This window comes from Diadema antillarum, unplaced genomic scaffold (assembly GCF_040938485.1).
Source record: "Diadema antillarum isolate AM-2024a unplaced genomic scaffold, OU_Dant_1.0 scf00000023, whole genome shotgun sequence".
In the NCBI taxonomy this organism is placed as follows: domain Eukaryota; kingdom Metazoa; phylum Echinodermata; class Echinoidea; order Diadematoida; family Diadematidae; genus Diadema; species Diadema antillarum.
The window spans coordinates 795,804-811,650 of record NW_027270912.1 but is presented as its reverse complement, the minus strand read 5'-3'; the positions used below and the strand labels follow the sequence as shown (position 1 = coordinate 811,650).

Genomic DNA, 15,847 nt, shown 5'->3' with positions numbered 1-15,847 from the left:
GGTTTTGATCAATTCTTATTTACGGTTGTGTTTATAACATCTTACTCCTTCTTTCCAGTCTAACTTTTGACTGGTATTGATTTCCACTTGAAGATCTTTTGGATTTTCTTCCCGTCCATTTTTTCGAACTGAACATGTTTTGATGACAATAAAAATAAAACGAAGTGTTATGGATGATAAAGGATATGTGAACACTATGATTTATTCAGTTACAATTACTTCCATTACCATTGACAATACATTTCAAGAAAATATCATACATGCATACCCTAGAATAAACATATGCAACCTTTTGCTTGCCACATCAGGTGGAGATTCCGGCCTAGCGGAGGATCACAACGATGACCGCCTGGACTGCAGGGGGCTCTGTGACGGCGACTGGGTCGAGGATACCTGCGGCTTCTGTGAGCCGTACTCCGATGTTAGCTACACGGGAGGCAGCAAATACAAGGACTGTTCTAGCACGTGTGTCACCCCAGGTAAGCGAAAGTCTGTTTCGTAGTTGCTCGTTTGTCAGTTTGTTTCTTTGTTCTTGTTGTTGTTGTTGTCGTTGTCGTTGTTGTTGTTCAGTTATTTCAAAAACTAATTTCCAACAACGTATATACCGGCCGTGCTCAATGTGACCATCCACTCGATTATGTAGATTAAATATGAGAATTACTACTCCACTTCACAGCTTTCATTCAATATAAGAGTCACACGGTGAGAGATTGTAAAATTTCGGGCAAAGTCGGTTAAAGGGACGAGTTTCGTAATCGAATCAAAATTTAAATAATTATGTAGTCAGATGTGTGCGTCATATCCAGGGGAGGTGAGACGAACTGGTCATATCACACCAATACTAGCATTGAAAGCTGGTCTAAGGACACAATCTATGGCAGGGTGACGAAAGGTTTGTTAATCCATTGACAGCCTGTCAAATCTAAGAGAAATGAGGAAGGTTTTTTTTTTGTTTTGTTTTGTTTTGTTTTTAAGGAAGTGAACAAACATTGAGATTAAACTTTTTGAATCTGGTAGGGCATACACAGTAATACTTTTTAATTCACTTTACTCTTTTGATTTTTAACAGTAGCTGGGTAGTTTCTTGCCGAACATATAACTTGAGGCCAAAGAGGCATAACCCCAAGTATATCATTTCAATTGACAAATGAATAAGAGATAAATGATTTTTTTTAAATGTGAATTTGTTTTTAATTATACTATAGACAGGTAATCAAAAGAAATTTCATGAATGAATATTTACCCGGTTTCGAGACATTGCTGCTAATCAGTTCAATTCAATTCAATTATCATTCATTTTCATTTCACAAAAGGGTGATCTGAACAAAATCAATGCAATGCATACATTACAGTAATCATATTGTTCATTCAATTCGGAAGAAATGCATAATGTAGTGTGCCAAATGAAGTTTATAGTAAAATTTATGTGCAATTAAGCAGAAAAGTCTAGAACAGAAATGCATATTTTGCAAGGTTGATGAAGAAGTATGTGTAACAGTGGAAAAGAGTGGTCAACGAAATGCAGGGCTAGCATCACTCGACACGTAATATGTAACTAAATTTCATCCAGAGTCTATTCATATTCAGCTATTAAAATCATTTTGACTATTAACTGTAATGCCGTTAATAAGGGCATCGTCATTATAATAAGTAACTATATCTTAAAGTAAAAGGAAAGTTAACAATATATCTACAACCCAGAGGCACTATTCATTGAACTGTAGATACTCAAACATTGATGGAAAAACAAACAACGTCATCAAATCTTGTTTTGTTTGTTGTCCTGTCCTTTCCTTCTTCTGTTTCTGGTGCCTTTGCTATCGTATTCAGGGTTTCGGTCTAGTTGATATTGCAAATGTTTGTCGTCGAAGAGTTGCGCTTGTCTCGTTAATATGTTTTTAGTGAATTAGAGAGAGTAAGGTAGCTACAAACTGGACACGACCTCAAAGCTTCCGATGGAATGAGTGAACCTTGCGTTACATTTGCAGCGTATTTTCTGCATAAAGTCATAGGCCCTGCAGGGCGTGCACATCTATACCGTGAAATTTGGCATCCCTGTAGAGACAACGACTTGTGTTGTGTTTCTCCAACACTTGACGAAATATTCATGTTTTTTGTGGGATTAATTTTGGTTGACCTAAAGAATAGGTGTCCTCATCTGGAAAACGCACATTTATATCATACGATTAGCTACATTTCATCTTAAAAGGTGACTAAAAGGCAAACAAACAAACAAACTAATAACTGCAGTTTTATTGAGTGATCATCTCTTTGCCTTTGTGTATAGGAAGAGTTGTTCAGAGCTAAACATTGAGATATCATTTCAGTGCTTATTGTGGAATGGTTTGCTAGGAGTTCTTCTACCTCCGCGGATCGAACTTATGCAATGGAGGACGATTTTTGGAACTTAAGTTGGGAATTATTTCAACATGCACAGCCCTTGGTTTAAACAAACAAACAAATCCCGACAACACATGTTACCCACGGAAATATCCGTTTATACACTCCCAATTCAGATGATCGAACACTTAGCAAAATGCTCATTTAAAAATCCGGATATTGGTTTTTGACCATAATTTGCAGACAACCACCTGTCTACACCAGACAATGCTGGAAGTCTAGTCTCACTCATCAGTTTTCAGACTTCTCCGCCAAAAGCAACACGAGGTGGTTTTTTTTAAAGATGAACTTTAAAGTCTGCATCATTTTGCAGGAGAATATGAAGACATGTTAGAAAACTACTGACGGATGATCAGAGTTTATTTGTTTATGGAATACTGGTAAGTGCTTGATGATGAAGGGTCCGGAGTAACAATAGTGAAGAAAACAGTTGCAAGAAAGACCGGGTCTGCAACGATGTAAAGCTCTTGGTACGCATGAGCAATGAGGGTACAAAGCGTCAACTCAAGAGTCCCAACACTTGCTTTCATCAGGCATTCATCCATCGATCGCCTGAGATCTTCTGTTCTCTATACTTCGCTTCCCTTGATAATCATTCCATATAGCCTCGTCAATAACTAGCTCCTTAAGACATGGGTGCCAAGACTTGGAGGGGAAGGATGGTGGTGCTTTGCTCCGTCATCATATCAATACCGCTCTAGTTTGCGTGACACTCTAGATCCCCTCCGACGTACCCTATCCCTCCCATTGTTCCAACTTTCAAACTCAATCAATACTCTTTCCGTGCTTGCATACACTCTCCATACTCGGCTCTGTCCCCTTTCTCCTTTCTTCAATAAAAAGATTCACTCTTTCTTTGTCTCTTTTTATTCTCCCATTTGCGTGTATATATTGAAAATTATACAGTGAAATTATCGTGAGATTATTTATCTCTTATCTAAAATCAATAACCGTGCCAGAGTAGCCGTGGTTTGTAGGAATATGGTCGCAAGGTATGTGAATGAAATTCTGACACGCTTAAACAATAATATCTCCACTAATGATAGTCGTCTTCACAATCATTGCAATGGTGGTGTTTTGATGTTGGTCGACAAATGCAGAGTTTGGGGAAATTGTTGATGCTATTATTAGTGGTTTTTACTTGATTTGGTTTGGTGTTTGGTTCATTTTTTGATTTTTTTTTTGTTTGCAAGCAATCAATTCTGTTCTATTTTCATGTGTCGAACAATGCACGAAGGCACTACAAACATTTAAAAATGTCTTCCAGTTTCATTCTTACCTTCTTAATGATATGTCCTTCCTTCAATTTTTTAACAGTTAGAATTGACAAATGTATCACTTTGTATTATGTAATTACTTTTATTGTTGAAAATATGATTATAATTGAATTGAATGCAATTCTAATGCCACGACAGGATCCAAAGGCTAGTATCCTGACACTCACCTGACCCCCCTCCCCCCCCCCAAAAAAAAAAAAAAAAAATCAAAACAAGAAATATCACTTATATGTCACTGCATTCCAGGCAAAATAAAAGTAAGAGAAACACAATCTCGATAATCCATACCCTGCCGTTAATGATGAGAGGCACCCATAACATTGACTAACGAAAGTTAATGTGTAATGACATATCTGTATAGGCCTGCTTGGGTCTCGTCATTTTGATATCATTTGTCAAATGGGCAATGGCAGAACGACATATGTAACAAAGTGGGCCAGTGAAGCAAGATCGATGCCGAACTTTTGGGAGAAGAAGAAGACGGGACCAGAAATCGAAGCTCGCACGTCACAGGTCTTTGTCTGATGTGCTAGTCTCAAGAGGTTTCCCCGGCGGTGAATTGAAATGCAAATGAGAAGCGATCAATTTCTTCTACTGGAATGCAGCTCTTCCATTAAACTTCTGGACTATAAGGTGCAAACCATCCTCAGTTTTTAGAGTTGGCTATGAGATGATTTTTGAATTGTTGGTAATTACGTTTGTTGAAAAGACATATCATTTTGAGCAGCCAAAGGAAACTGGTCTTTTGAACTCAGCAAACTCTCCTAAATTTATAAATTCCGTTCACTGGGACTAGTGTCGACGGCCCCTATATATTAGCAATGGTTATTGGAAAGCTGCAATATCTTTTTTTTTTAATTCTACAGTTCATCAGTAAGAGTGTTTGTTTACAGCGAGTAACTGTTGACATGATCTATGGGTTAAACTCAGTGTGAACCTATGCTGTTTGCGTTATCATAGCATGATTACACTATATAATATCTCAAAACCACATTTTTATTTAAATTGTGCCGACACGCTGATATCACATAGACGCTGACATGTGATTGTTGATTTTTTTTTTTTTGTGTGTGTGTGTTGAAATTCATGGTTAAAGGGGTATCTGTAATTTAAACTATGACTCTGAGCGGTGATTGTCGAAATCTTGTTTATGTTGAAGTTCGTTGTAAAGGTTGGATAAGACGATAGTGGGAAAAAAAAAAGTTATCGCGTTATTCAGTCGTAACTCTATTTTCACATGTTTTGTTACTATCCGTATCATTTCATAAGCGCAGTCCTCCTCCGAAATTGACGAGTGTGATTATTATTCTTACTTCACATATCTTTCTGAAGGTAGAAAAGAAATCACAAAATGTTACAATTTTAGAAATGGGGGTTAATGGAGATCCATGTGATGAAACCTTGTTAGCATTAGCTGTCTGTCGAAGTGTGAAACAAACAAGTAGACAAAATGGATGACAAATGTGAACTGATTCAGGCACTTTTAAGCACCAGTAGTAAGGTTAACAGATTTATAGAGAGTTTGTATAGCTACATAATGTGTAACCTTGGTCATAACGTGACGCGACGAAGCTTCAGGCATTTTCACTTTCTCCATTAAATCACATTTTATTATCATTTTCACATATTTACTTTTGCGTTCTGTGCTCTATGACTGAAGCAACATCTTAGAAATAACGGATTCATTAATGTACGATTTTATCTTAAAACAAGCCACTGAAAGAAGTTAAAACAGACAGAGTTTTTATGTCTTACCAGAAAAAAAAAAGAATTCAGATGGCATCTTATCATAAAAATAACAAAGATATTACTTGAGTTGCGCAACTTTAGGGCAAAATACCATGCTTTAATAAAAAGTCTGCGGAATGAGAATGGGAGAGGATGAAGAGAGCTACTTTTTTTTTTCAAAGAAGATGACGGTGTCACCTCGCCCCGTCATCCAAGTGATAGTGATTGAGATGACAAAAGAGATTTATTTTCGTACACCCTCCCAGGGATGGCATTACCCTCACTTATATAACAACCAGGAGATGACTTAGCACGGTCAACCCTCTCACGGTTACCATCCAGACTGCCCTATGCTATTGTGTACAACCAGGTTGCAAATGGTCAAAAAGACTTAATTGACCACGATGTCTGTAGTTTGCCCCCTCCTGCTTGATTTGATGGTGCAAGGAGGAGATGGGGGCCAGAAGAAGTTGTTGAAGTCTTCCAAAAATCGATATTTATATCGAAGTTTGTCACGTATTGAATCCCTTAGGGGGAGCATCTGCACCGAGTTGTTTGTTCTCCCGCCGTCGGAGGTGATGTAAGTATCGATTCCGGGTCCCAACTCCTCGACATCAAAATCAGCATCACCAATGGCCTCCACTCGCACCCATTCCTCATTTATATCTCATTATGTCATGTCAGTACTAGTATTTATAGATTGTTAAGTGCGACAAACAAAATGAGTGTTACAGACTCACGCTATAAAAATTGATGGGCGTATTTACTCGATACGTTTGCGAGAGATGCGTATTGAAAGCTATGGCACGCAGATTTATTTCCGAGACGGAATTTTCTCCGGAGCTTTATCTCAGGGATGAAAGATGACAATGCCGATGATTGAATACTGGAATAGAAAATGAAATAGATTATGTCTAACTCTACGATATTTAGTTATCAAATTTCACAGGGCAATATACGCCAGTAACCAACCAGCCAATGATAAAAGTAACAAATTTATGTGAAAAGTCATAAAACGCAAAGCACGTGAGTTTATCCCTAACCCCGTATGAGAAGATATAAGACTTCCAATGGAGACATCGGGAGTATATCATTGACGACGCTGAAATTATACAGTCATGTTATGTCATGTTGTGTTCTTGTGATTTTGTATTATTAAGTTGTTGTTTTTTTAAGATCGTGTCTTTTTTTCTGTCCTGTCTGTCATGTTATGTCTGTCTTGTTCATCATGACATCATTATTTCTTATTTTGTAAGATTTTGAGTCGATTGTATCAGTTGTCCGCAATGTACAAGCTCCGTTTGTGTGTGTGTGTGTGTGTGTGTGTGTGTGTGTGTGTTTTTCGTGGACTCCTCATTTTTTTTTTCGTCTTTCCTCAGAGCATAGAAAATGTAACATGCAAGAAGGTTGATCTGTAACTATGTATAATGCTGTTAATTTATAATTACCTTTAATTTTAATGGTGCAATGAACTTGTAGGTACTCAAGTCAAAGATCATTTGTGATTTTACTTTTCTTTTATGTTCTATGGAAGAAGAAAATGAATAGAAAAAAAAAATAATTGAATTTGCAGTGTGTTTTAATCCATCGTACACTTTCCCCCTGTCTGTCGTCTGCTATGGCAGGTTTCCCGCGAGCCGACGAAAACGAATGCGGAGAGTGCTACGGAGGCAGTACGGGTCGGGACGAGGACTACGGCAAGAACGTCTGCGACCAGTGTGAGAGCGATCCCGAAGCCGACGAGACGTCCTGTGAGGGTTGTGATGGCGTGGCAAACAGGTATGCCACGAAAGTCGTTATTTCTCCCCCATATCTATCTATCTATCTATCTATCTATCTATCTATCTATCTATCTAGTTATCTCTATTTCTCACTCCATACCGATGACATTGCACATGATGGTGAGGCGTACTGCTCCGCCGGTTAACTATCATGATATTTTGCCCCCCTCTGTTTTTTCTAGCTTAGCTCTAATTGCGCGGAATTCGACATCATCATGAAAGTGCATGTCCCTTTTCTTAATGCGTCGGTTCTATCTTTTTTTTTTCTGAAATACGAGATAAAATATTAACTTCACTGTCTTCCCTTCCTCCCATTGACTCTTTCTTCAAGTAACGCATTTTTTTTTTCTCAGAAATAGCTAAAAAAAAATCAAATGAAAATGGCTATCGGGTCATTGGCAAGTCCTAATTCACATGTCTCTTAGTTACCCTTAATTTTTTAAAGTGATTTGCTTTCACCGCCTTACTATGCGAGGCAACGCTCTCTTTGCGTTCAATTTCATCAAAATATGCCTGTTGTGTGTTCTATTTAGAGAAAAGTGTGTTTTGTTCCATACTTTAAGGGAAATTAAAAAAAAAAAACCACCATGATAGAATCCTCTCTTTAAAAGACAAAAGAAAAAGCCGATGAAAAATAAGCGATACCAATTTTATATGACTATGTCACCTCCCTCCGACAGCGGTCTGGAGTATGATGCCTGCGGGACATGCGGCGGGGATGGATCCGATTGTGTGGGAGTGCTGAGCATCACACCCAACATCGTTCCTGACAAGGCCACTCAGGTATGGAGCTGATTGGGTGAAACTCTAGGTGGCACCATGTCAGCTGATTGGTGGAGTTCAGGTTAATGCTTGATCGCATCAAAGATGGCGTCATATTTCGCACCGTGTGAAATATCAGCTATGATTATTGACTTTCGATGTGTCGCATCAAGTGCAGGGTTATTTACATCGTATGAGCGTATTGTTCGAGCTTACATCTTTGTATGCTGAATTTTTGTATTTTCTTGCGTTGAACATCATTAACGATTTCGAAAACTGAGCCGCCACGGTGTTAAGTAGTGTCGAGTCTTATTCCACATGTTGACTTGTCTTAAAGTTACCTATTGCTGGCATTGTCCTGCTTCTATGTCAATGTGGGTAACAATAACAATGAATAATAATATAAAGTAATATAATATAATGTAATATAACATAATATAATATCATATCATATCATATCATATCATATCATATCATATAATATCCTAATTCGTGTGACGATCACGCATAAGAGCCCGGATGTAGATGATAAAATCGCATCCTTCTGTCCCATCGTATAGATCTACGTCAGAGGAGCTGGCTTCTCCAGCGGTTCCACTCTGGCCTGTGTCTTCATCAACTCCATCAGCAACGAGGTCGAGGAAGACATCGACGACCGCATTAGCTACTTCGAGCTGACCTGCACGACTCCGGCCCTTAGTCCCGGTAGGTTGTCCAGCTTGTGATCGCATGTTTGTTTGCTTGTTTGTTTGTTTGTTTGCTTACTTGCTTACTTTTTGTTTTATTTTGTCCTGTCTAGTCTTTGAAAAAGTCAGTGCCTCCAATGTCTAAGAATTGAGAAAGGTACCGAACGCCACTTGAAACAAGCGTGCAGTTGAAGCTTTCAGTTATTCCAATTATTGTGATTAAAGATGAATCAATATGTAGCAATGCTAATGGAAATAAAATCATAAATGGAATTGAAAATTGATAAGTTCATCAGATGGTATGTCCCATCCTGCTTAAAATTTTTGACGTCGAACTCGTGAGCTATTTTGCAGCCTGAATTTTGAATCGATGACATTTTCCGTGTTTATGATTGGAATCATTTTATTGTAACTATGTTGTAATGGATTGTACTGAAATAATTTAATGCCATAATATTATTTTTTTAAAGGTTAAAAAGTCATCTCTTGAAGTAATGTATTTTCTGTTTGAATTTCTTGTATGTATGTTATTTCGTAATGCGCAGGGGAGTATATTATTATATTAGCTGCGCAGTATAAATGTCCTTTATTGTTATTATCATTATTATTATTATTATTATTATTATCATCATTATTATTTCACTTTCCTTATTTGCTTGCTTTCGTTTTCTCACAGGAGAGTATCAGCTGGCCATCCGACGCAACAGCGACGCGCTGTCGGAGTTTGTTCAGAACATCTACGTATACGAAGGTAAGTTACAATGGAGAAAATGGTTATGTGCTATATGATATCACTAAATTATTTCTGTTATGTGAATGATTCCATCGCTCGATGCGCGTGAACGTATATACTTAGCATAGCGTAAAGTGCAATGCAGTATAAATCACGCTTGATGTGCTAGTTAATTTTTCAGTAAGAACTGACTCGATCAATTTCAATTCATTTCATCTGGGCCTATTCATGAAATTGACATCAGCCAGAGGCTAATTTTCAGCAACTTCGTGCAAAAAAAAAAATAAATAAGATACAAATACACAACATGACACATAAATCTACTGATAATTGTTATATTTTAAAAAAATGAGACTTAATAATCAAAATAATGAATATATTACAACAAAGTTCATTATCTGAAGTGATGCTGCATAATATAGCCAGAAATTAAAATGAATTCATAAATATTCTTGTAATATTTCTTTTAAAACTTTTTTGAAGCCTTTTACATACATGTGTAAAATTGAATTGGGGAAGTTGTAATAATAATGTTCAGACAGTATTGCCTAGTTAAAGGGCAGTGAATGTCACGATGGAAAAGATATAGTGGGGTGTCGACCGGGACCATTCTTTCAGTTTCGATACAGAATCATCAACAATACATCACACATAGCGGCTTAAAGGGATGGTATAAGATATTGGTTGAGGTGAGGATTTGGGTTTTTAACTTTTTGTAAGATAGCAAGAACCCACATATGAAATAGTACAGAGCATACCATTCTAAGGGGAATTCAATGTTTATTTGATGAAAATTGGTTTTGGAATGACTTAGACATTTACAAACAAAGTAAAACAAAGCGATCGTAATAAAAGGTTGGTCTCACCTTTTATTAGGAATGCCCTGTTTTGAATATCTCTGCCATTTCAAAACCAATTTTCATCAAATAAACGTTGAATTCCTCTTGGAATTAAATGCTCTTTCACATTGTAAAAGAGGTTTCTCATTATTTCACCAAAGAATGTTAGAAACCCGGAGTTAGGTCTCAACCAAAACTATACAACCCCTTTGAAATTGACTCTACCTCTCTCGTTCTTTCTCCCACCCCCCCCCCCCCCCCAGATTTCAGCTACACCAGTGTTAGTCCAACTGAGGCCCTCGTGAACGGTTCGCTGATCCCCATAACCTTTGAAATCACTGCACCCAGCGGTGCCTTCGCTGATGTCCGCTCTCTGTCCGACTACAATGTGAAGCCGTCGCTGTTGATCTACCCCGAAGATTGTAAGTAGAGAGAAAAATAGAAGCCAGCCAAGAGAGAAATATAATGTCACACGAATCCATTCTTTCTCCGATTATTCTTCCTGCGAATTTGTTGGTATATCTATAGTGCATACACAATTTCTTGTCTAAGTAATGAATATCAACGTTCACAAGATATGAATCCTGAATAATATTCAAAGTGTATTTCATTATCCATAGAGTAACTAGTGATGCAATCCGAGTTCAGAATTAATAATAATAATAAATATCATTTAAAGCACTTGTTACAATGTTTCTAAGCGCTAACTAATAATGTTATTCCACTTAAAAAATGAATACGTGGATGACACCAAATTTTACAGCCTTGTCAACATTTTCATTTTGCCCTTCTCCTGTTTTCGTTTCGCCACCCCCCCCCCCCCTCCCCCGATGTATAGCTGACGAAGTCTACGTCAACGTCGGCTCCTTCGGCAGTAACAGCGACTTCTCGGTGGATTTCATTCTCCCTCTCCACTCGGACAGGGCGCTGGGTTACCCCAGCATCAACGGGGAGACCCCTCTCCTTGGGGGCGGTGTGAATCTCACAGCTTACTGGGGTGCTCCGATTCTTGAGTCGGCGAAATTTTCATCCACAGGTTAGTCCCTCCACTTCTCGAGAACATAAAAAGGGGAGAAAATGTTTTACGGCTTTATCATTATCGACCGCCCTTACGAATAACAAGCAAACATATCGCCAAACAAAATTAATAAGCATATTTTAATGAAGAACTGGCGCACCGGCAGAAGGTGGTAATATTCTACTTGACAAGTATTTTTTTGAGATGCACATAAAATGCACATAATCATTCTGATGGTTTTGTTTACTTCATAATTCACACCTCCAGGAGCTGCTCTCTGGTTAGAGTTCGACTCCCCCGTCGACTACGAGGACTTCGAAAGCTGCGATGACGTCTTCGACAGCGTTACCGGCCTAGGTAACGATCCATGGTGTCTCTGGAGGGGCCCTATGTCACTCGCCGTCGTCTTCGGAACCGGCAGTGGACTTCTCGGCATCGGTAAGTCAAAGTATTCAAGAGTTTATTGCAAAAACATTAAAACATTTCAAAGTAAGTCCATTATCAGATAGAGCAAAATTAAATCTTTCCAGCAATATCTCACTTTAGACATAACGATGAATATTCTAGAAGTTATGATTGAAAATATCCTTTATTTTATAATTATTTTGTTGGTTTTCACACATATTTCAACGTAACAAGAAGGGGGTTGGCTCGTTTGGCGATTAAAGGCGTCAATTTGAGAGTGATCATAGGATAGGCCTGTGCGTCATCATTATTTTTTGTTGCCTCCGTCATCATCACTATCATCACGAAAACATCTTTCCTCGTCCTCTCATCCTCATTTTGTAATCCTATCCCTTTTTCCTCCTTCTACTCGTCGATATGATTTTTTCATTCATCATGGGGGATGGGGGTGAGTTTCATAAGGAATTTAAGCCGAACTTAGAAATTAGGATCGACTTCGAATCATGGGATGCTGCTGGTTTCTCTTTTCAGTTATATTTAATGTTTTCAGAATCTACTTCAAATTGTTGTCAAAATATTAAAAAATTCCCTTTATCCCTTCCTTTAATTTGTTAATAAATGCCTGCATGAAAAAAAAAGTCTCCAAAGTTTTAATTCTCATATGAAAGTTAGAATATTATTGAAGTCAGACACAGCCTACCATAATTTTAAGTAGATCTAAGAATTTAAGTTCGACTTGTATTTACGAAAAACCCCAAGTCTTCAAGTTATATCATCACTGTCAAATCAGCAAAATATCACTCTCCCCATATATCCATCATTGTCCTAAAAATAATAGTAAATTATAGTTATAGTCATAATAATAATGCAATTGATTCTAACAATAATTATTTAGTATCATTACTGTTCGAATCATTATGATTATCATCATCATTATACTCTTCTAACCATTATTATTATTATTATTTTCATTATTATTTTCATTATTACTATTATAATTATTATTATTATCAATATTTACATTGTTAACACGATCGTCATCATCATTATTGCTGCTATATTTATGTTATCTGATAGCTTTATTTCTTCCCTGTGTCTCTTCTACGGCTCTGTGTCTTTCTATTTCTATTTACATCTGCTTCACCATTTGACATCATTATAATTTTCATTTCATTGGTTCATTTCATTGGTACATTTCATTGGTTCATTTTATCGGTTCATTTCATCGGTTCATTTCATTGGCTCATTTCATTGGTTCATTTTATTGGGTCATTTCATTGGCTCATTTCATTGGCTCATTTCATCGATTCATTTCATTGGCTCATTACATCGATTCATTTCATTGGCTCATTTCATTGGTTCATTTCGTTGATTCCAGGTGACACGCTGACACTGAAGGACGACGCTGTGTACGCATTCAAGCAGAAATACTCGTACGCTGCTAGCGGAAGCGTCAGCATCGCCGCCCCGGACAGTGCCCTGGTGCCCGAGGCCATCCTCACGGGTTCTGCGAGCATCCCCAGCTGTGGCGACGTAGAGCTGAGTGGACGCCGTTCCACTGGATCCGGCGCCCGTGACATGATTTACACGTGGTCGGTCTCGAGCAGTGGAAACGTCGGGTCCAACCTTACCGACGCCTTAGACACCATCAATGGTATAGCTATAATGCTCCATCTCACGCAAAAATTCCAAACTTAACAATATTAAAACTGATATATATTACAACTTGGTAACATAGTTTGTATTTACATTTTTATTTTAGTATACCTTAGAATATTGATGTCCCAGTTACATATCGGGTAGGTCTAATCGAGAATTTTATACTCATGAGTGTATCCCAGAATACACACATGAAACAGAAAGACACATGCAGAAGACGTGATTTCTCCCAAAGATCGAACGACACCGACTTTTGCACCTTGGACTACGTTGAAAGACCATTTTTTTTTGAATCATTTTTTTCTTCTTCCAAGAGCAGTCACTAGAAAACCATATTATTTGCATTCGGATATACTCAGTAGATTAAAACTATCTGTTAACCAAAAATGTACCTACATTTGTAAGTTTAATTGACATACCTCTTTGTATGTACACAGGAAAAATAACTTTTTGAGTATTGTAAGAAATACTGGTGTATTCTATTTTCAGTTACTGTTGTTACTACCATTGCTTCATTTAGGACCACTTAGCAAAATTAAGCAACTCTACTCTCGTGAGAACTTTTGTTGCAATTTTTTATACTACAAACTCTGGTCCTTCTCGTTCTTCTACTATTAATAGTGTACTAACTTCATTATTAATTTCCAGCGCTTAACTCCGGATACGGCGAACCGGAGATCGTCGTAAACGGCGAACTGTTGACCGCTAGCGACACAGAATACGTGTTCACCCTGGAGGTCGAAAACTTCTTAGGCCAGTCGGACCAGGCCTCGTTCGGCGTGACTCGTTCCGCCACGCTCGCCCCGGAGGTCACCATCAAGCCTCGAGGTGTCGACATCAATTACGTGAAGGTCGCTGACAAGTGAGTACCGATGTCTTTTGGTTGTTCATATAGATGAGAGAAGGTGTTTTTTTACATCAGTGTTATAGTTTCTGACATCAAGTTCATATCCAACTCAACTTAGGTTACAGGTCGAAAACTTAACTCTCGATGATTAGCTTGTAGTTAAGCACCGTGTGGACGCACTCGAAAGTTAGCAATCTTAAAGATAGTCGATGATTAGAAACACGAGAGCTTGTGAGTTAGCGTAACCCTCGCTTCTCGTTCGCATCCGCGGGTCAACCTCCAGCTGGGCATAAGGTCATCTAGCAAAGACTCTGCACTTCCGGTGTAATCATTGAGTGGGATTCGCTCTTAAGTTGTAACTTAAAGTTTAGGTGCGCGTGTGGACCCGCGTCGTGAATTCATGAGTGAAGCTAATCATCTACAGTTAAGTTTTCGACTTAAAGAAGAAATTTATAGGAAATAATATTATATAAATTGTCTGTTTTCCATCATTTAATGTTGTTTTGATTAATTTCTGACATAAATCATGCAATAAAGTTGTCTCTGCTTTGAATATAAGAATCTTTATTTTTACCAAATTTGAGCACTGGAAAAAGTTCGATGCGGCTACGAAAAGTGCCAAATCTGCGACGTCACTACATGTGTATGCAACCCAGTGGGATTTACGTATCTATAGGCAAACTGTGTGCACTTTTCAGGAAATTGGTGTGTAATTTGTTGTCAATCTAGAATAAATCGTCCGCCAAAACTAGATATTCACGTCGTGAAATTGTTTGTTTGTTTATGTTCATTGGAATCATTTTTTACACCCATAAATTTACGGAAAAACAAAGTTTTAAAAGCACAAAACCTATCGTCAGCTCAAGATTCACGATTGCCGTTATCAGCTGTTCCTTCGTCCAGCCACAATTTGCTGTTATTGTTGACACAACAAATCGATCATTGTGGGGAAATTGCGTATAGCTGAGGTAATCTTACATACTCATGAAGGATGATAACTAAGTCAAAGAGCTGTAATTGATTGGCAATCATTTTTACACCCATAAATTTACGGAAATACGACGTTTGAAAAGCGCAAAACCTACCGTAATCAGCTCAAGATTCGCGATTGCCGTGATCAGGTGTACGCACAACAGTACCAGCAGAATCGGCAGTGAAGAGGTATTCCTTGATGCCGTGATTTCAGCTTGGTTCTTCTTCGAAATGGCATGATGAAGGTTTGTTAGATAAATGTGACCTTCTTTTTCTCTTGTGTGTTGGTTTAAATTCTAATTTCTACCTCAGCTTGCTAAAAAACAGTCTAACAAAGCGGGAAACAGCAACATTTCCGTGCTGAGCAGCAGCCACGATACACGTGTTGCATACAAGCATGCACCGCTGCTGCAGCGATCCCCATAGTATAACAAGTAGGTTGCTTGTAAACAAGGGGGGGGGGGGGGGGTCCTCGGCGCAGTTGACCAATCGTGAACACGTATTTCGATCACATGTCTTGGTAAGCAGCAAGGCTGTTTACGCGTCTGGGAGACGATTTGCATAAACTTACGCATGTTTCAGACGAATTTATGAATGAAAGTGAGTAGCATGACATCATGCCATGACCATATTTGGAATAAGCAGAGGTAGAGCTTTCTGTAGGTACCAAATGTGTCAGGGTTCAACGCAGAATATCTAAGACACGATCGCCAAAAGAGCAGTCATTTTCGCCGTAAGCG

At 38.2% G+C, this 15,847-nt stretch overlaps 1 protein-coding gene across 1 annotated transcript in view; it reads left to right on the top strand.

Annotated features, from left to right (window-relative positions):
* LOC139732167 (uncharacterized) overlaps window positions 1-15,847 on the top strand; it is a 35,666-nt gene that overhangs the window by 4,370 nt on the left and 15,449 nt on the right. Inside the window, exons 3-12 of the mRNA XM_071643040.1 lie at window positions 309-479; window positions 7,031-7,184; window positions 7,867-7,969; window positions 8,509-8,653; window positions 9,311-9,385; window positions 10,470-10,628; window positions 11,045-11,242; window positions 11,492-11,662; window positions 13,008-13,283; window positions 13,937-14,150. Of these exons, the coding sequence (XP_071499141.1) occupies window positions 309-479; window positions 7,031-7,184; window positions 7,867-7,969; window positions 8,509-8,653; window positions 9,311-9,385; window positions 10,470-10,628; window positions 11,045-11,242; window positions 11,492-11,662; window positions 13,008-13,283; window positions 13,937-14,150 (1,666 nt within the window). The remainder of the gene's footprint in view (window positions 1-308; window positions 480-7,030; window positions 7,185-7,866; window positions 7,970-8,508; window positions 8,654-9,310; window positions 9,386-10,469; window positions 10,629-11,044; window positions 11,243-11,491; window positions 11,663-13,007; window positions 13,284-13,936; window positions 14,151-15,847) is intronic.